General features: G+C 37.2%; 1 protein-coding gene across 3 annotated transcripts in view; it reads right to left on the reverse strand.

The window, feature by feature from the left end:
- Positions 1-246: 246 nt before the first annotated feature.
- LOC117402192 (syntaxin-binding protein 5-like) overlaps positions 247-21,902 on the reverse strand; it is a 177,634-nt gene continuing 155,978 nt past the window's right edge. For all 3 annotated transcript variants that reach the window (XM_059024116.1, XM_034003100.3, XM_034003099.3), the window contains 6 exons: positions 17,734-17,973; positions 16,718-17,087; positions 7,051-7,216; positions 970-1,081; positions 550-770; positions 247-309 (listed from right to left, as the gene is read on the reverse strand). In XM_059024116.1, the coding sequence (XP_058880099.1) occupies positions 268-309; positions 550-770; positions 970-1,081; positions 7,051-7,216; positions 16,718-17,087; positions 17,734-17,973 (1,151 nt within the window). In that variant the 3' untranslated portion in view covers positions 247-267. The remainder of the gene's footprint in view (positions 310-549; positions 771-969; positions 1,082-7,050; positions 7,217-16,717; positions 17,088-17,733; positions 17,974-21,902) is intronic.

Genomic DNA, 21,902 nt, shown 5'->3' on the forward strand with positions numbered 1-21,902 from the left:
CCATCGGCACAAAAAAACAAACAAAAAAAACCTTCAAGTTTTTTTTCCCTTCTTTATAAATAGTTTTTGTTTTCAGTCTGTTCCTCAGTTTAAAGCCACATGACTGAGGTAAAACAGTGTATGGTATTGTGCTAGGAAAGAGCAGTACTCCATGATGAATCCGCCCCTGTTTTCCTGCAGAAATAAATGGAGAGAGAAAGGGCATGTTTCTTCCAGATGAAGCTGTTTTCATTACCGCAGAGTCCATTTGGTTTTTTTTTTTTTTTATCAGAACTGGTACCACTTCTTATCTTTGCACTTCAGCATCATCTAAAAAGAGCAGAAACAAAAAAAATGAATTCCTTGAATTATTGATCCCCTGTAAACTTCCCTTGGAAGAGACATTTAGTGGAGATCTTGTTTTTTTAATATAAAGATATGGTTGTGTGTATTTGTGTTTATGATTGCTTTACACCCCCAAAACATGGTGAATAACACTGCATGCCAAGTGTGTGTCGCCTATATCACAAAGGGTTGCTTGTGGAAATGAAAAACGTTATCAGTTCTTACGCCGTGTGCGTGCTTTGAGAACGAGTCAGCACTGGCCATCATGGCTGCTGCCCTCTCCTCCAGCTCTCCAAGTTTCTGCCCCCTCTCATCTAGAGCTATCCGGGCTCGGGCCAGGTCCCCCACGACCCCAGACGCTGCTCCCTTCATCCCTTCGATGCCCCCTGGGCCAGGGATATGTTGGGCAAGACTCCGAGAGGCCTTCCCAGCAACTGATTCACCAACTGTGACCGGGAGAGAGGAAAGGGAAAACTTATCAGCAGGACTGAGAATGGGAGAAGAGTACATTCCTGTAGTGACAGCTATCAACATTAAACAGCTAATATATTAAGTCAGTAAAGGTTCATTGCCTCAAAAGGAAAATGGGCAGCGGTTCCTCTGGTGCCATTAAAAGCTGTGATTGACTGTTAAACTTATACTTACAAAGTTCTTCTCTGTCCAGTGATTGCGCTCCACCTCCAAAGAGACCTTTAAAGAAACCCCTGTTTGGTGCCTCAGGCGTTTCTACTGGTGTAAACAGCTCTCCCAACATCTCCTGAAACAGAACAGAATAAAGGGTGTGTTTGCATATTAATATCCAATTATCCTTTCATATCAGGGGCTGCTAAGTCATAGAACCATGGGTGAAAGTGGCCATTGATCATTTTGACTGAAACTCCTGGGGCAAAACCAATCTTTTGGTCAGGACTCTGGGGTTGTACATGCTGTCAGATGCATTCTAAGCCATTTGGACCGCTTTCAGAAGCAAATTTGAACTTGACTTTGTAGAAAAAGAAATTCAGAAATTACTTCATTTACAACTTGGCATTTTACCATGAGGCTAGTTAACTGATCAAACCTTTTGCATGTATGCCCGATTCACAAAATATTAATTTTATAAAACCTCAGCTGCAAAAATCATGTCCAATCTCTGCTTACGTCAATCAGATGTTTTAAATACAGGGTTCATACAGTTTTTTTCTGATACAAATTTCAAGGACTTTGCAAGGACCTTCAAGGACCATTTTAACAATTTTCAAAGACTTAATTTACATTAGTTTGACATCATTTTCAATGTTGATAACTAATAACCAACAGTAAAAAAAAAAAAAAGCTTTTGCATTTACAGTTTATTTAACTATATAATAACAAAAATCTATATACTCACTGGACCAATAAACTTTTTTTATTCAACAATACAGTTTTGGTACCTATAGGTGAGTGTTTCATTCTAAAGCAGTACACCAATTCAGTGTTTTAATCAATGTCAGAAGTAATAGTCCAAGAATTTTGTGTCTCAATCATAGGCGCCTAACTGTTAAAAAGTGGGGGGCAAACTGAAGGACTAACTGCCAAGCGTAGAGAGGCAAAAATTATTATTATTTATTTATTTTTTTAATTTACAATTAAGAAGCTCTAAGAAACCAAGCAAACCTTGCTGTTGTGAAGTTACGGTTTTACTGAGCATGCATTAATTACAAATATATGCAAGTAACACCAAATGGCACAACCAGTACCAATGGCACCTCTGCACAGTGCTGCACCTAGAATTCCCACTTGCAGTTTATTAAAGAAAAGTGTTAAACACGCAAAGAAACGCAAATACTGTTCTTTTGAAAGAAATGATTCTTTAAGTAAGGCAGTTCAAAATACTTGCCACGTCCAAAGCACTGGTTTACTGTATAAAAAAGACTTTGTAATTTTTTTTTTTTTTTTTTTTTTCTGAATAAACCAATTTCAACAGTATTACATTTAGCAGTAAAAACTTAGTTGCAGGAAGGACCAGTCAAGAGTATTTTCTTGTTTTATACTATTAAAATCATCTTATTCCTCTAAGAAATTGTGTCTTTGTGCTTGCTAATAAATATGGTGCATTGAGTTAGAGGGCAACGTTTGCCCATTATAAAATAATGTAAAAGAATAGTGTAACTGCTGCTAGTGTAACCAAGTCATTTCTTAAAATATTTCTATTTTTTACTTTGAATAATTGGGCAAGTTTTGCACTTGCTTTGGATTGGGCATATTATTTCTTATCTTTAATAAGGGCTGACAGTTCACAAAATGACGGGGAGAGTAATATAAGCAAAATATTTTAATTACCTTACGATTTCAGCTGCCTTTAACATAAGATGACATTGGCTGCGAAAGAAGGACTGCGACTCTATTGAAGTTTTCTATGCACAAATAAGTTCAGTTGACTTGAAAAACGTCTTAAATGATGCAAGCAGATTCCTACTTGGTTTGATTGGATGAATGAGTAGTACACAACAAGCTTCAATATGAAAGCTAAAAATCAATTTCAATAGAGAACAAGAAGTTTTTAATGAAAAAAAACATTCTAGCCTACTTCACTAAAATAGAAACGAGCTTCTGTTACTTCGAAATACAGTACCACTGCTTCAGATTATTACAAGTGCTTAATAACAATAACAACATTATATTTAGAGTTGTTGAACTTAAACCCGTTTATGGCCCCGCAGAAACACAAACATACAAACTTCCAACAGTCTGGTTCTCTCTCGTCTTTTTTCAATGAATATAATTTTAATAGAGAAAAGAAACAAACAAAACTAACAACTACCTAACCTATATATATTTTTTGTAGTCTCCAAACTGCCCAGCATCTTCTGTTGCAGTCACACTGTTGCTAACGTTAAGAATGGACCTGGGAGAGGCCATTTTGACAGAATTCCATCTACAGACGGAAAGCTTTCACCCACATAAGACATTTAATTGCAGGACTTTGGGAAACAATATTTCTACTATCTGGGTCTCTTCATGTAAAAGAACTCAAGTACAAAGGGGAAGTACAAAGGTCGCAGGCAAGGTAATTTCTGGATAGAGCACATATGGTTTCCTATATGTGTTCCATAGTAACCATTAACCTATCTGCACTTTGTAAGGAGTTATAAGCTAGTTTTACATTTGACTGATGATTTTTAAAGGTTTTTAAAGAAATGCATCAGGTGGCCATCTTGCTTTACGCACACCATTTTTGAAGAAGTAAATTGTATCGACACAGGGATCATGCTTGTCAACTTTGGAGTTAATCAAATAAACCATTTTTCAACTGAAGCGGTTTTAAATTTAATTGAATTCAATCGGTTCACTGGTTCCCAAGAAATTTTTTTGCATCTGAACTGTAATCTACACGGGATGATACCTGCCAAGTTTCATGTTGATTGGTTAAACCGCGTGCGAACAGAAGCAGATTAAAGTTTTGGGAGAAACAACAACAATAAATAAATAACATATTTACAATAACAATAGGCTTCCCAAGCCAATAATAATAATAATAATAATAATAATATGAACTTACACACTTGTCAAGTGATCCTGGAGATTGGTTGTGCCTCCAAAAATATTATTATTTATTATTTGTTTCTTAGCAGACGCCCTTATCCAGGGCGACTTACAATTGTTACAAGATATCACGTTATTTTTACATACAATTACATTATTTTTTACATACAATTACCCATTTATACAGTTGGGTTTTTACTGGAGCAATCTAGGTAAAGTACCTTGCTCAAGGGTGCAGCAGTAGTGTCCCCCACCTGGGATTGAACCCACGACCCTATATTTTTTATGTTTCAACATATTCAACCACAGCACTTCTCTTACAATGTCTTCCACACTAGGTATTCAGTACATATTTTAAAGATACTATTACCGCTATAGGTAACCCCCTAGTGCTTTCGCATAATACACCCTGGTCCAATACACGACAGTGGCGCCATATAGTGTTGCTACGTATAACGATTTGGTAGTGGATTTTAATACAACAACTTTTGTTTCAGTAATATGCATTACACAAATGAAAAGATCGAATTTTGCATGAGTGACATTTAATGTGTGATTTATAGTATTCACACATTGTCAAACTGGTGCTGCTAACAGAGAAAAAACAAAACAAAAACATATAGTGCGTGAATGTCGTCTGACGAACCTTTGAAGGTTCAGAATGACCATCGAATTCCTGGCTAGCGAACAAACCTTCAAACCTTTGAACACAGCCTGACTGACATCCAATAATTACTTTTTTTCAAGCTGCAACTTTTATAAGTAGAGTTGTTTCCAAAAGATTTTCAAAATGCATTTCACCAGCAGACTTGTTTACATACCAAGCAAGCTGTGTGCAGAGCAGTGTAATTTTTTTTCTTTTGCAAATTTTCTTTAAATGCATCTTTCTTTTCTTCATTTTTCAGATAGATTGTTTCAGCAAAATACATATCTTGCAATATTTTATTTGAAACGAGAGATTTATTTAATGCAATTTAGATTTCTTTAATCGATCCATGCTTCTACACTTTGGTTTAACGGTTTACCTCTCAAATCATCTCTCCCCAATATTTTACTTTCCATTCTTCTTAAAAGGCACATTACTCCATCTAACTTTCTAGTGAATACAAAAAAAACACTATTTAACCATTAATATATCATTTAAAAATGTCCAGTGCTCGACATTTGTATTTTTATAAACAAACAAGATTAATGTGTCCTTGACAATGGTGTATCAAACAGTGAATGTTTTACTTTGGTGTTGGAAACACCGTTATCAAGAACACATTATTATTTAAGAAAATGTAAAGCAAATAATTGCCTTATAAAGAATATATACTGAGCATCAAAATAAACATATCACTTATATTTGGATAAAATTCACTAGATGTGATTGAAAAAATGACAAACTGTTTTAGAGCAGGTGCAGTGACTTTTTATTTTGCTGATTAACAATTGACATCATGAAGATGCTGCAAAATGATCTGTCGATCTTGGGCAGGTGTTGTGACTCTTGGTCTCCCAGTTCGTGGTCTGTCATTGACAGTGTGTGTCTGTTTATACCGTCTCGCCAGGTTTGAAATTGCTGGCTGTGAGCACACAAGACAGCGAGCCACAGTACGCTGCCCTAGTCCAGCCTCCAACATGCCGATTGCACGAAGGCGCTGCTCTCTTGATAGAAAATGTTTTTTTCTTTCTGTTATTTTCTTTATTGCTTTTATTCAAGCTTGCAATTCAACAGCTGAAATCACTCTATATCCAGTGTCCAATGAACTGTCTCACTAATTAGGTAGATAAGTGCATATGCTTCAGTCATAGTCACTCAACCGTGTCATGATCAAGGATGAATGATCGAGTGACTAAAAAGAAACCAAAAACATTTAATCATTTCCATCATGTATATACCTTTTTATTTTTTTAGTGATAAGTTTATTTTGATGCTCGGTATACATATATAATTTACTAAAGCATCATCAATGAATGAGCTGAGGAGTATGTTAATTGTATTTATAATAAATAAGTTTATTTTGATGCTTGGTATATTTATAAGTTAATATTTGTTACTGCGATTTTGAATGCCATGTAGCCATTTTTTTGCTGTCTGAATGTTCATTGTTAAATAGATTTTTTTTTAATTGTATGAATTAGATTAATAGCAGACTAGCTGAGGTTTAATGGAAATGCTTAACCAGAGGTCTATACCAAATAAAGCTCCTTTGTTTAAAATTAAGTTATGGTTCCTTCTATTTGCAGAGTAAACGGTGGCTGTATGTAACTTTAGTTACAAAACTTAGATACAGTGTCTTCACCCAGTTTTCCAGATACTCTTAAGGGTGACGCACACATGCCTCCGCTATATTCCTGTCGCTTGGAATAAGCATCTCCATTCGGGGATTATAAAGTCTTCAATTGGTTAACCATAACAAAGAAAGATGTGTTATGGTTAACCAATTGAAAGACACCCTTATCCAGGGCGACTTACAGTCGTAAACAAAAATACATTTCAAGAATCACAGTACAGGTAATAATACAATTAAGAGCAAGATAAATACAATGACTTTGGTTCTAGCAAGTACAAGTATGACAAAATACGATTCAATAACAGAGCAGATAACAGTGTCAGTGATAGTTACATCAGGATATAATTAAATACAAAATACTACAGATTAAATAACACTTGACAGATTAAAAGTACTCTAAAGTACAGGATTAGATGCAGTAAAATAGGGGGCAGATAAGAGCCCATTTAAGGAAGAGTGATAAGTGTCCAGAGGATTAAGCTCAGACACAGTACAACGTGACCATTTTAAGCCAGTTGTGTTTGTAAGAAGTCCAAACGATTGCAATGGAAACTGACGTTGATGGTTTATTGCGAGTCTCAGTATCTCCTGTTATTTGTCAAATGGAAATGATCACTAGTGACACCAAAATTATACTACACTAGGCTGCTTAATTAGTCCCCCCCCCCCAGTAACTTAGCAGCCAACTAATGTAAATAAAAACATCTGTGAACTTAAGTAAGAATGTACTGTAACATTATACCCACTTATCAGTGACTGAGGGAGTTTCCTTAAGCCACTTGTTAAAGAAATATTAGCCAGACCTTAGTAGACCGCTGATAGTACATCAAGATGATTTTATATAAAAATAAATCTACTTCAGGATATATTTAAAAATGTTCATGTATAGTTCAAAAACACAGATGATGTAATGACAGAGTAGCTGTGCTGTTTTGCTTCTTACCTGTAAATTCTCACACATGTCTTGGCTGTAGGTTATTCGCTGGATCTCAGTGGGTGAGACGAGATATAAAGCCTGCCCGTTGTTGGTAAAGCAGAAAGTTCTAGCTATCCGCATATCGGTCAGGGGCAGGTAATTTACATCCAACAGCGGTCTTAGACTTGGCAAACTTCAGTAGGAAAATAAAAAAAAGAAGGGGGTTATACTACTGAAAGCATCTTACAATAAACTTGCTACCGCACCACTACAGTTAGAATTGATATTTAATAAATGTAGTCAAGTTTAAGTTGCCACTGAGATGCACTCGTGTACACGGCTGTTCTGCATTAAAGGGCCAACTGGAATAGTTTACAAGAATGTCGGTAGCACAACTTCATATAACAAACATCCATGAAATATATTTCTCATTAAGTAAACAACAAAGAACAGCCACAGGGGTTCATTTTTAGAAAAAAGTGCAAATTGGTTATGAGTACTAGGTATACCAAGTGTGATGTATGTATGGGCAGGTCCTTCACAATCCACCCAACAGTGGATAATGTGTACAAATTAGCAACAATGCAAAACTTTGATTATACAGTACTGCCTCGTTTCCGTTTAAAAATATCAATACAATGAGATTAGAGGCATACACTATATGGAATTCTATCCAAACTCAATTAACACACATGCCTCACAACGGTATTATACACAAACTTGAAATAAAAAGAATATTTGACAGTACTGTATGCTGAACAGGCAATACAATGTGAGATACTGTATGTGCTTTCTTCCTTCGTGTTTATTGCACAAGGTGGTGAAGGAGGTAAGCAAATATGACAGTTTAATCAGTGTGTTTTCATGGAAGGAAATACATTTGACTTGTAAAATAACAAGAACCACTCTGAGACTGCAAGTTTCATTTTCAAAGAGCCCCAGAATGTATTCTTTAATGATTCCACAGTGTTAGCCCTAAAACCTGAATCCTGTTCGGTTTGTTTATTCTTACCTTTCCAATAATGTTGTGCTAGTTCTGAAACTGCCCTGAAGACATTCTCATATAGCATTATATTTAAGTACCCAGCCCTGAAGTCTCTTTCCTTTCCCCTGGCACCCAAGGTGAGATATTTGACCATGACCTTGTTTTGGTGGGTTGAGTGTAGGCGTTGGCATATGATTTATAGCTCAGCTGTTTGCCTATGGAGCAGTGCTGCAGATTTAATTTTCTCTTAATGGCAAAGCTCCAACAGCTCATGTAAACCCTCTATTGTTTTGGAATTATTTAACAAAAAAAATAAATATATAAATATATATATATATATATATATATATATATATATATATATATATATATATATATATATATATATATTATTTATTTCTTAGCAGACGCCCTTATCCAGGGCAACTTACAATCGTAAGCAAATACATTTCAAGTATCACAGTACAAGTAATAATACAATTAAGGGCAAGATAAATACTATATATATATATATATATATATATATATATATATATATATATATATATATATATATATATATATATATATATACAGTGCCTTGCGAAAGTATTCGGCACCCTTGAACTTTGCGACCTTTTGCCACATTTCAGGCTTCAAACATAAAGATATGAAACTGTAATTTTTTGTGAAGAATCAACAACAAGTGGGACACAATCATGAAGTGGAACGAAATGTATTGGATATTTCAAACTTTTTTAACAAATAAAAAACAGAAAAATTGGGCGTGCAAAATTATTCAGCCCCCTTAAGTTAATACTTTGTAGCGCCACCTTTTGCTGCGATTACAGCTGTAAGTCGCTTGGGGTATGTCTCTATCAGTTTTGCACATCGAGAGACTGAAATTTTTGCCCATTCCTCCTTGCAAAACAGCTCGAGCTCAGTGAGGTTGGATGGAGAGCATTTGTGAACAGCAGTTTTCAGTTCTTTCCACAGATTCTCGATTGGATTCAGGTCTGGACTTTGACTTGGCCATTCTAACACCTGGATATGTTTATTTGTGAACCATTCCATTGTAGATTTTGCTTTATGTTTTGGATCATTGTCTTGTTGGAAGACAAATCTCCGTCCCAGTCTCAGGTCTTTTGCAGACTCCATCAGGTTTTCTTCCAGAATGGTCCTGTATTTGGCTCCATCCATCTTCCCATCAATTTTAACCATCTTCCCTGTCCCTGCTGAAGAAAAGCAGGCCCAAACCATGATGCTGCCACCACCATGTTTGACAGTGGGGGTGGTGTGTTCAGGGTGATGAGCTGTGTTGCTTTTACGCCAAACATAACGTTTTGCATTGTTGCCAAAAAGTTCGATTTTGGTTTCATCTGACCAGAGCACCTTCTTCCACATGTTTGGTGTGTCTCCCAGGTGGCTTGTGGCAAACTGTAAACGACACTTTTTATGGATATCTTTAAGAAATGGCTTTCTTCTTGCCACTCTTCCATAAAGGCCAGATTTGTGCAGTATACGACTGATTGTTGTCCTATGGACAGAGTCTCCCACCTCAGCTGTAGATCTCTGCAGTTCATCCAGAGTGATCATGGGCCTCTTGGCTGCATCTCTGATCAGTCTTCTCCTTGTATGAGCTGAAAGTTTAGAGGGACGGCCAGGTCTTGGTAGATTTGCAGTGGTCTGATACTCCTTCCATTTCAATATTATCGCTTGCACAGTGCTCCTTGGGATGTTTAAAGCTTGGGAAATCTTTTTGTATCCAAATCCGGCTTTAAACTTCTCCACAACAGTATCTCGGACCTGCCTGGTGTGTTCCTTGTTCTTCATGATGCTCTCTGCGCTTTAAACGGACCTCTGAGACTATCACAGTGCAGGTGCATTTATACGGAGACTTGATTAGACACAGGAGGATTCTTTTTATCATCATTAGTCATTTAGGTCAACATTGGATCATTCAGAGATCCTCACTGAACTTCTGGAGAGAGTTTGCTGCACTGAAAGTAAAGGGGCTGAATAATTTTGCACGCCCAATTTTTCAGTTTTTTATTTGTTAAAAAAGTTTGAAATATCCAATAAATTTCGTTCCACTTCATGATTGTGTCCCACTTGTTGATTCTTCACAAAAAAATTACAGTTTCATATCTTTATGTTTGAAGCCTGAAATGTGGCAAAAGGTCGCAAAGTTCAAGGGGGCCGAATACTTTCGCAAGGCACTGTATATATATATATATATATATATATATATATATATATATATATATATATATATACACACACACACACATACACAGTTGTAGTCAAAAGTTTCCATACCCAAATGGTATCTTTTGTAGCAAAAGTTTTGCTTGGAGTATTGCATGGTGAAGGCCACAATGGTCGCAGGCCAAGGAAAAAGCCACTCTTATGGAAAACGTCACAAGGACATTCGTTTAAAGTTAGCAAAACAGCATTTGAATGATGGATATGAGTTCTGGACAAAGGTTTTGTGAAGTGATGGAAAAAAAATTGAGCTATTTGGTCACACTGATAATCGTTATGTCTGGAGAAAGTCTGGTGAGGCGTACAAAGAAAAACACCATACCTACTGTCAAGCATTGAGGTTGTAATATCCTTCAATGGGGCAGTTTTTCCTCTAATGCACAGGAAATTTAGTACCAATACATGGTAAAATGGATTGCACAGCATACCAAAAGACATTGGCCAATCATCTGAAACCATCCGCTACAAAATTTGGTTTAAAGCGCAACTGGACGTTCCAACACAACAACGATCCAAAGCACACATCAAAATCTACTCTAGATGGGGATTATAAAAGGCTTCAACTGGTTAACCATAACAAAGAAAGATTTTCTGTGAGTACCACCCAATATATATCAGGGAATCCGAGAATCTTTGCTATGAGTTGAAGAAGGCTGTGTACAAGAAAAGTCCTCAGAATTTCACTGAACAAACAATTTTGCGTTGAAGAACGGTAAAAAATCACTAAAGAATTATGCCAAAAGCTCACTGACAAATGTCCTAATCATTTAAAAGAGGTTATTATTGCTAAAGGTGCCTCAACTAGCTATTCATTTCATTTTCCTCGTCAGGGTATGAATACTTTTGAATTAGCATTTTTGGAGTTTTGCAAAATAATTGCTGAAATAAATTGTAGACATTATTTCTTGTAACTTTTTTTTCCTCATCCACAAAAGCAAAACTTTTGCTACAAAAGATTTTTCCTAAAATTCTTTGTTTTCGAGTAAAAGGTATATATAAGGTATAAACCACGACGGGCCATGTGGTTCCCATGATACATACCACGCCTGGGGAGGCCTTTAACCACCCTAGAAGGGGTACATATCATCAGAACCGACACGGCCCGAAGTGGTTTATACCTCTTATAACACGGCTACCTGTCATTTGTGGGAAGAAAAATAATTAAAATAATTTAAACACATTTAAATTAAGACAAAACCAGAAACTTTTATTGTGTATACATCCACAGTTTAATATAGTCCCAAAATGTATTTAATTTAATTAATTGTTTACTTATTAAAAATAAATTGCACATGTTCGTTTATTGTGAATTTCTGCCATCTCACTAAAAACTAGAGGACTGACCACAAGCTGTGATGATGGGCGGAGTTTCAAATGACACTAAGAAAGTAAGGGGAGCAGTTGCGATGGAGACTGAAGCCGGATTGTGAGTTTGTGAACTCATTATATATGAGGCACACATATTCTAGTACATTTTCATCCTTTTGGATCTCAAAATATGTTTTTGTTCATTGTCGGACACCCTCGCGTACAAATCGTGCCAGATTAAGCTGACGATCGAACCAGATTTTACGCACCAGTCCGACCACGGTGTCAGGGGACAGTACCTCAGTTTCCCGCAGACACTTCAAATCCATGCTGGTAATTCGGGGGGTTGTGTCTGGCCTTGTCTTTACCTGCTTTTCTAAGAGTTTACATGACTGACAGGAATACATTATTGCATTAAACTTGCTGTCAGCATAGATGTTAAAACTTCTACTGTTAAAATATGTACTTAGTCCAGCTCAGCGTTATAAAACTGGAGACAGAACACTGGTCCCCAGTTGAACTTCTTGCACTGGCATAAAATTCCCTTAATGTTGTTGAGATTTTTTGGACTTATTTTCATAAAATTAATGTCTATATTTTTTTTCTTTCAGTACATTAACCAGCCCATGCTGTAGTTTTTTCAATCTTTGTTTTCTTCTATTTCATTCAGCTGTTCCTCATCTACTGTTATGTGTCTACTCTTGCTGGTGCACTTATTTTATTATTTCTTTTTTTCAGATGGACTGCTTTCTTCACTCAGAAAGTTGGTGTTGTACCAGTTCTGTGGAGTTTCATCCCCAAATATATTAAAGGAAATAGGTCAAATGTCACTCATTTCTGGCTGTGTTTTTGTAACTAATAACAAATAAAATGGCAGTTTGTCATGGAATTTAGAATGCAGTGGTGCGTATTGATTTATTCAGTGTGAAGCGGCTCATTAGTATGCAAGCTGTGCTATACGCTATATATATATGCATGGTCACGTGATGCTGTTTAACCAATCAGAGGTTGTTATTTTTCCAAGCCGTGTTATATATACACACAGACACAAGTATTTGGGCAGTTAAAAAAATTTGGAAAAACACAAAGAAAGTGATTTCTAGAATTTCTAATGCTCTATTGAAAGATATACATTAAAGTAGAGATTCAGCTTTATAATAAAACAACACATTATTACATAACATACATACAGTGAAAAATAACATGCAAAAACTAATTTCACACTTTGACTTTGACTTTTTTATTTGGGCACCCTTACATTAGTATTTTGTGTGACCACTCTTTGCTTCCTTTGCAGCTTGCAGTCTTTTTTCGCATTTTGAAACCAGTTACTGGCATCTTTCCGGAGATATTTTTGCATATTCTTCAACACATACAGCTTTGAGTTCTGCAATCAACTTTGGTTTCATTTTTGCAACAGCAGCCTTCAAGTCAATCCATAACATCTTGATGGGATTCAAGTCTGGGGACTGAGATGGCCAATCCATAACTGTAATCTTTCTTTTTTTCAGAAATTCATTTGTAGACTTTGCAGGATGCTTAGGGTTATTATCCTGCTGGAATACAAATTTCTGTCCAATAAGTCTTCTAGCATTGGGTAACAAATGAAAGCAACATTTCTTGATCCATTCACTGATCCTTCTACAAGGTTGCCAGTGCCTGAGGTCGAAAAACAAGCCCATACCATCACACAACCACCACCATGTTTAACACTGGGCATGATGAACTTAAGAATTCTTCTCTCTTCCTCCAAACATATTGTTGCTTTCTTGGTGAAAAAAGTTTTATGTTGGATTTGTCTGACCATAAAATTTGGTTGAAGAAATCATCAGGCTTCTTCAAGTATTCAATGGAAAACTCCAAATCGCATTCTTTTGTGTATTGTTTTTAACAAAGGTTTGCATCTTGTTTTCACACATGGACATTCATCTTGTTAAGGTATTATTGAATTGTTTGCACGTGAATTTCCTGACCATCTTCTCTCAATTCTTGTGTCAAATCTTTTGCAGTAATCCGAGGATTTTGCCAGGCTGCTCGAACAATTCTTTCTTGGTCTTCCACACCTGGAGCTAGTTGCAGTAGTTTCTGTTCTCCTGTGTTTGTCATTAATAGCCCACACAGTACTTTTCGGTAAAGCAAGTCTTTCTGCTATTTTCCTGGTAGTTTCTTCTTTTTTGTTTAGTTTACTGCCATTTTGAGATTGTTGCTGTACTTTTAACTATTTTTTGTTCCTCTTTGGAATCACACATTTCCAATTTATTTTTCAGCACTTGATTATGTATTTATTCTATAATTATCATCAGGTGTTGGTTTTCAATCATGATAACTGTCAATAATTAACAACGAATGGATTTCATATGAAATATGTTGATTGCCCAAATACTTGTCAAAGTGTGAAATTAGTTTTTGCATGTTATTTTTCATTTTATGCATGTTATGAAATAATTTGTTGTTTTATCATAAAGCTGAATCTCTACTGTAATTTACATCGTTCAATAGAACAATTAGAAAATATAGAAATCACTTTGTTTTTTTCTCATGTTTTTAACTGCCCAAATACTTTTGTCTGTGACTGTGTGTGTAATTATATATTATTATTATTATTATTATTATTATTTATTTCTTAGCAGACGCCCTTATCCAGGGCGACTTACAATCGCAAGCAAATACATTTCAAGTGTTACAGTACAAGTAATAACACCGTGTAACAATTTTTTTTTTTTTTTTTGTTCCTGGGTAGTAAGTGTTATTTCCTAATTGCTTATGCCTCAAAAGTATAGAAAATGGTTATTATTCCCACCAAACTTTGCTTTTGTGACCAGGACAGTGATATTTTGAAATTTACCTATTTTCCAGAACATTCCAGATAGATTCAGTGCTGAGTAAACTTGAAGTAACTTCTAGAACTTTCTAGAACTTTCCAGTAATATAAATAGTAGTATAAATACAGGGGCCTTAAGCCCACCAGTTCGGTGCATTCACTCGGTGCACCTCAAAGAGGATTACAACAGCATCAAGACCTTGCTGGACGCCTTGAAGTATGATGAGTACGGCTGGGAGGTCATAGGAGACTTCAAAATGGTGGCATTCCTGATGGGTCTCCAAGGCGGTTTTACCAAGTTTCCCTGCTATCTTTGCCTTTGGGACAGCAGGGACACCAAGGCGCACTACCACAGGTGGGACTGGCCACAGCGGACCGAGTTCTCTGTGGGGAGGAACAACGTCAAGTGGGAGCCACTGGTTGGACCCCCGGAAGGTACTGATGCCACCACTGCACATCAAATTGGGCCTTATGAAACAATTTGTCAGAGCTCTAGATAAGGAGTCGGCAGCCTTCAAGTACCTTCAAGACTTCTTCCCTAAGCTGTCTGAGGCAAAGGTCAAAGCCGATGTCTTGGTTGGACCACAGATAAAGAAGATCCTGGAGTGCAATGAATTCCCCAAGAAGCTCACTAGTAAGGAGAAAGCAACTTGGAACAGCTTTGTCGCAGTGGTTCGGGGCTTCCTGGGCAATCACAAGGTCGAAAACTATGTGGAGCTGGTTGAGACTCTGGTGAAGAACTACGGCACAATGGGCTGTAGGATGTCCCTCAAAGTCCATATCCTTGATGCTCATCTTGATAAATTCAAGGAGAACATGGGAGCGTACTCAGAGGAGCAAGGCGAGCGCTTCCACCAGGATATACTGGACTTTGAACGCCGCTACCAAGGACAGTATAACGAGAACATGATGGGAGACTACATTTGGGGGCTGATTCGTGAAAGTGATTTACAGTATAATCGTAAATCTCGAAAAACTACTCACTTCTAAATCTTTTGTAGTCATTTTTGTATTACTTTAGTATACTTTAGTTCAAAATATCACTGTCCTGGTCACAAAAGCAAAGTTTGGTGGGAATAATAACCATTTTCTATACTTTTGAGGCATAAGCAATTAGGAAAGAACACTTACTACCCAGGAACAAAAATTGTGTTACATACAATAAGAGCAATATATATACATACATACATACATACATACATACAGTAATCCGTCGCATATCCACCTGCCGTGGGACCAGAGTAAGGGCGGATATGTAAAAAGGCGGATAAATGAATCCTGTTTTAAATACCATTATACACAGCTATAAAAATTATTATTGTAGCAACCCGGACAACTGGGGGCTCAGAAGACCCGCTGCTGTGGTTGTTATGTGTTGTACGCGTTGTGTGTATTGTTAAACTGGTATGCATGCGAGTGTGATTGCGCAGCCGGGAGTGAATGGGGTTACTTAGATTGCACTGCTCTGTGTGTGAATGGTGGAGGAGGAGCCGTTAAAGTGTGTGACAGTTTTTTGAGTGAGAAACAGTACCTGCCTACAGTGTGAGATTGGAAGCCAGCTACAGTTGTTTGTGGTTAATAAATAAAAGACACTCACCTTGTCAGTGACTTTATTGCTGGCACGTTCAAAGAAAAGGGACGGCAGTACATTATATTCACACAATTATTGTTTTGAGATTTAGCTTTTATAAGAGAACTCCCCTAAATCCCTTGTTTAGGAAGATGCAGGGTATTAATGCTTGTGACAGAGTAGCTGTCTGCCGTGTGGATGCGTGCGCTCACTGCTGAGTGACAGGCAGGAGAGCGAGACGGAAGTTGAAGTTGATACGCACCCCGCAGGAGAACAGGATTTATTTACATATCAAGTCAACACGCTGAACAGCTCACGTGACACTTCCAGCAATGGTTGCGCACGGAGCACATACAACACAGGGTACAAAAACTCTGGTGGATCTACAATCTCTGAACTAATCTTCTCTGTTCAATAATAAACTAACGTTGCCGAAGCGATTGATAATGGCGTATAAACGGGTAGGGCGGATATGCGACGGATTACTGTATATATATATATATAAAAATTGTATCTCAGCGTATCTTCAATAAGTTCACACTGTCACCTCTTACTGGATGTATAAGTGACATAAATGTGAATTATGGGTTGGTCGAAGAGGGAGCAATATAACACCAGCTTCATCATGGAGGTACGACTGATGTAATCATCTTTTTTAATGACAAAATTGCTTTTAAAGGGAAACATATAAACCCACCATACTGCAGGTTTAAATTTACTGGTTAGTCAATGTCACCAGAATGAGAATAAAAGAGGTAAACATTACCTTAATGTCATGATATGTCCATTGGCACAGAAACAGGCAAGGCAGATGCTGTTGCTCATTTGCACCATGTCAGCCCGGAGAACAAACGAAGTCTCTGTGATATTGTGTTTATATATGCAGTTCTGGGATGGCAGTGCGATAACCTTGGCTTGTTTTTCTGAACAGATCACTGCATACTGGTTTTCACTGATTTCCTGAGAGGCTGATGGGGATATGGACACAGGCCGTCGTTTTCTTAACTTGTCTTTTTCATCCTTATCATCGGGGGCATTGGGCTCACGCCAGGGCTCGCAGGCTGGAGGATACAATGCTCCTGTTGAGTCCAGAAAGGACATCCTCAAAATAGCCCCCTTAAGTCTTATCATTGTACCTAAAGGACAAAGAAAAAACACAATGGTAGAACCATTTGAGATGTAATGTCTCTAACATCTCTGAACAGCTTAGTCCAACATGGCCCCCTTATTTGAGAATTTAACAGTTGCTTAAAGTTTTAATCTATAAATGAGAAATAATAAGAATATCACTGATTCATCATACTGAGGCCTTGGTTAGACAAAGACAAAATGTGTTGATTTGGGTCCAATTTTATTTTACCCTTCTTAGATTCAGCTACAAAAAATAAAAACGGTTCTTTTTTTTTTAAAACTGAAGGTTTTTACTTCATATATGCTTTTGACCCACTCCAACAGTTCTCCTGTTTTGTTTGTTTGTGGAACAGCAAAACTAGAAAGCCACTACTGAAATGTAAATATAGGTGTCCATATTTTAATCTGAGTTGCTGCTTACTTAAGTTTTGCAAGTTGTTTTCTCCTTTTTTGGTTGGTGTGAAAAACTCAAGTTTCTGAAAAGCTTCAAATGAGTATTTTATTCAAATGACAAAGTTGTATCAATTGATATAAACTTTGCGAGGGTTTTTTTTTTTATTGTATTACTCATATGCCCTTTATGGGCACCAGCCCTTTTGAAATTAAACAAAGCTTATACAACTGGGCCTCTGGTGTTACCCAGACACTTACCACTGGGCAAAACGATGACAGGCTGGAGAAGCCTCTGTTCTCCTGCAGGCGGGAGGTTCAGTACAATAACCAGCACTGTGCCCAGGGTAGTGCCCACCCACAGGCTTGGAGCCGTGGTACTATCGGTCTTCCGTGTGAAGGTCTCACAAAACTGGAACGATGTGATGGCCTCCTGGGACTCTTTGTCGATGCTCGTCACACTGGAGCTGCGCGAGCGACTGAACGAGTTGTCTCTGATATCTGGGAGTAACAAGGAGAAGAGGAAGGCAGGGAAGCCAGAGAGAGAAAAAGAGAGAGAGAGAGATAGACACAAGCTCATGCTGTAGGTTATTGAGTTAGTCTATCCACTAAAAATGTAAATCAAATATTACTTGGATATTTCCTACATTTCCCTTTTGGTTAGTAGATCACTTCAATACAAGGCACACTGGCAGGTTAGAGTGTTTAATATTTGTGTAAAACTGTGTTCCTGGAACTGTTCAACCCTCTTGCTGAATGAGAATTGTGATCTGAATGAAGTCTTTAACTGTGAAGTTCAATCTCAGACAAGAAACGCTGGATTTGCTGGTACAAACAAAATTATCAGTGTCGATGCAAGCATACCCAGTAAACCAGAAGAGAGCAGAACTTTAGGTTAAATGCTTTTACATATCTGATTATCTGAGATTGTTTTAAACTGGAAACAATAGTTTACACTATTTGTAATAATGTGCTGTAGATGCAGTAATAGTATGTACAGTGCATTCACATTAATGCAGGCATAGTAAATGGGGAAATCCACTTATATGTGGAGGGGGAATTATCAAATCGTTTTTGTACATTTTGCAGTGTTCTTTAGCATAGACACATATGCAGCTTTATATGGACATTGTGCTTAAATACCCAAATGTGCATACTGTAGGTTTTCCCCCTTTTGTGAGTATGATGCTGAATAATGCTCCTGTTTTGATACTAGCAGATTTCTAGCAGTGGAAACAGTAACATGCATTCCATTTTAACAAGTCTCATGTTGCTTTTTATCATAGAGTACAGTAAGTATATACTTTAATCTTCTGTTTATGTGCTGTATTTCAACTCGGAAGCAGCAATGCATCATTTATTTTTCATAAACATATTTTTTTTCTTGCACTTTTCTTTATTTTGGCCAGCAGCTTATACAGTATATCTGAATAACATAGGTGTATACATTAACAGGCGTGTACTTTAAAAAAGAACAAAAACTATTCTACAATGTGTTTTAAGCATTTCTCACAGTTTTCTCTTGTGTTTCCTATTTCTGGATAAAATAATAATGCTGTCTTCTGGTTTTAGATCCAAGATGTGGGGACACCACTGTATTTGTCTGTTGAAAACACAGGTTAAAATGCAGCAATGCCCGGTCCCAAGAGTAACAGCACCTCTGAACTGCATTCCCATTTGACTGTTTAAAATACCCAATCCAAAATGCCGAATGTGGCTTTTTTTCTTCTTCTTTAAGAACCACTTATTTATATTATCGCTCATTTATTCAGACTTTTATTTGACCACATTTGTATGATTGAAAGTTGACAAAGGCATAAACTCGATGAGAAGAGAACAGACAGCGCTGCAAGGAAGAAAAATGTGTCCTTCCTAATTAGAGACAGCGAAAGGGTGTTGATTGCTTGCTGAAGATGCAGTGTCCCTTTTTATTTAAAAAAAAAATTACAATCCTGAAATACTATACATAGGATTTCTTGCTATGCTGTAACTGGATGTAGATTTTCTAAATTGCAGTAAGGGCTGTAACTGACAGATCTTCCTTGGTCCTGCCAGGGCTAAATGTGCAATAACACCTTATTATAACTGCCTGATTTATCTATGCGACGGACTAATGTACATAGACAGTACTTGTTTAAACACACTACGTCTGGAATTTCCTGTATCTCTGGGGATCCCATCAGTACAAATTACTGTCACTCAACAGTAATAAATAAGGGTTAGAAGATAAGTTAAATGAAGTGTGTGCATGAAAAACTAGTACCTGTATATTGGAAATACTAGTTCCCTGCACAAATAGAGTATTGTTTTTAAGAGAGACTGCACCTTTTACTCTAGAGAGCAGCAACATAAATGTGCAATCGTGATTTCAAACAAGATCATTTATTAATAAAACAAAAAAAAAGTCCAACATCAAGTCCCAAAATCAATCAAACAATTGGAAAGCAGTGGTGAACCAAAACCCTGTTTTCTACTGACTCACTGAAATTAGGGGTTGAGCGAGTCCTGAGCATTTCTTCTTTCTGAACTTTTGCTTTTTGTACATTAGAAAAATGCTTCTTAAACAGACGACAATGACGATGTCTCAATCCCTTATCTGGTTAAAATAGTTAAGAATTACAGGTTTAAACTGTTGTCAAACAACAGTTTTGACAAAGATTTGTATTTTTTACAAGACAACAGCTTTTGATTCTCCAGAATGGAGCAACATGTTTTGAGGCATGCTGTTGAAAAAACAGCAGCATTTCCAGGGGGGATATTTTCTGTCTGCAAAAAAAAGAGTATTTAAACATCTGCTGATATTGAATTAAAGTTATCAAACAGGGAAATGATTACTGGTTATATTTGGAATGCATAACCTGTACGATACTGGTACACATACTGTATTTAAATGTACAGATTATATCTATTTTGCACTATATTGCATTGGTTTTCTTCCAAGCCAAGTACAAGGTTGTCCTGGAAGAAAACTTGCTTCCTTCTGCTCTGACAATGTTCCCCAACTCTGAGGATTGGTTTTTCCAGCAGGACAATGCTCCATGCCACACAGCCAGGTCAATCAAGGTGTGGATGGAGGACCACCAGATCAAGACCCTGTCATGGCCAGCCCAATCTCCAGACCTGAACCCCATTGCCAAGACGCATGAAAGCTGTGCTTGAAAATCAGGGTTATTCCACCAAATATTGATTTCTGAACTCTTCCTAAGTTAAAACATTAGTATTGTGTTGTTTAAAAATGAATATGAACTTATTTTCTTTGCATTATTCGAGGTCTGACAACACTGCATCTTTTTTGTTATTTTGACCAGTTGTCATTTTCTGCAAATAAATGCTCTAAATGACAATATTTTTATTTGGAATTTGGGAGAAATGTTGTCAGTAGTTTATAGAATAAAACAAAAATGTTAATTTTACCCAAACACATACCTATAAATAGTAAAACCAGAGTAACTGATCATTTTGCAGTGGTCTCTTAATTTTTTCCAGAGCTGTATATATATATATATTATTTTTGGTTACTTTCCAAAATGCTTGGGCATTTTTTTTTCTGTCACATACCATATTCCATTGAATTTAAACACATTTTTAGACCAGTTTTTCTTCTCAAAAATGGCCTGTGTCTTAAATTCCGAGTACAGTATTAAACATCGTCAACAAAAGATGTGACTACCCGAGAACCCAAACAGCAACGTGATTGACTGGCAGTTGAAGGGTGCCGTAGTGGTTACCCTGCGGAGCGGACGCTCTCCTCCTCGATGTAAAGCTTTTGCTCAGCGCTATGGCCGTGGTGCAGTAGCCTCAAACTGGTGCTGCTGCGTTCTTAAACAGACGTAGGCTCCAGGGGGCACGTCACCCAGCCAATCAGGACCAACCGATCAGCTCAGCTCCGGGCAAGCCTTCCTGTTTACCACAGCAGCAGCTTAGCTGAACCAGTGACTGGGTCCTCCCTGTCACAAAATGTCATTAGCTTCCTGAGGAATTTGAAGAGAAGCTTTTACAATTTCAGCGTTTCGTTATTAGGCTCAGTTCTAATCAGACCCAGGTATTTTTCTACTTGCCAAGCAATACCACAGTTCACAAAAAGGGAGAAAAACATGTGTGAATAATCACAACTGGAAATGAGAAGCAGCGCATAACTGTAATGCTCTGTGTGATGGCGGACAGCCGCAAACTGCCTCCATACGTCGTTTTCTTATATGAGTAAATGCATCTTTATTTGATTTTTTTTTTCTCCAGAAGTTGAGGCTGGGAAATTTGGTCTGCGTCTTACATTCTTAAATTCGAAGGAATACGGTATGTATTGTAACTCGACACTTAAGTTGTACTTTCTTTCAACTACTGTCTTCCTCAACGAAATCCTTATGGTCACATTCTTCTGGGGTTTTTGTGCATCTAGGCATTTTTTTACATTTCACCACAATTTGCAATAT

The sequence above is a fragment of the Acipenser ruthenus genome, chromosome 5, assembly GCF_902713425.1.
Source record: "Acipenser ruthenus chromosome 5, fAciRut3.2 maternal haplotype, whole genome shotgun sequence".
Classification (NCBI taxonomy): Eukaryota; Metazoa; Chordata; class Actinopteri; order Acipenseriformes; family Acipenseridae; genus Acipenser; species Acipenser ruthenus.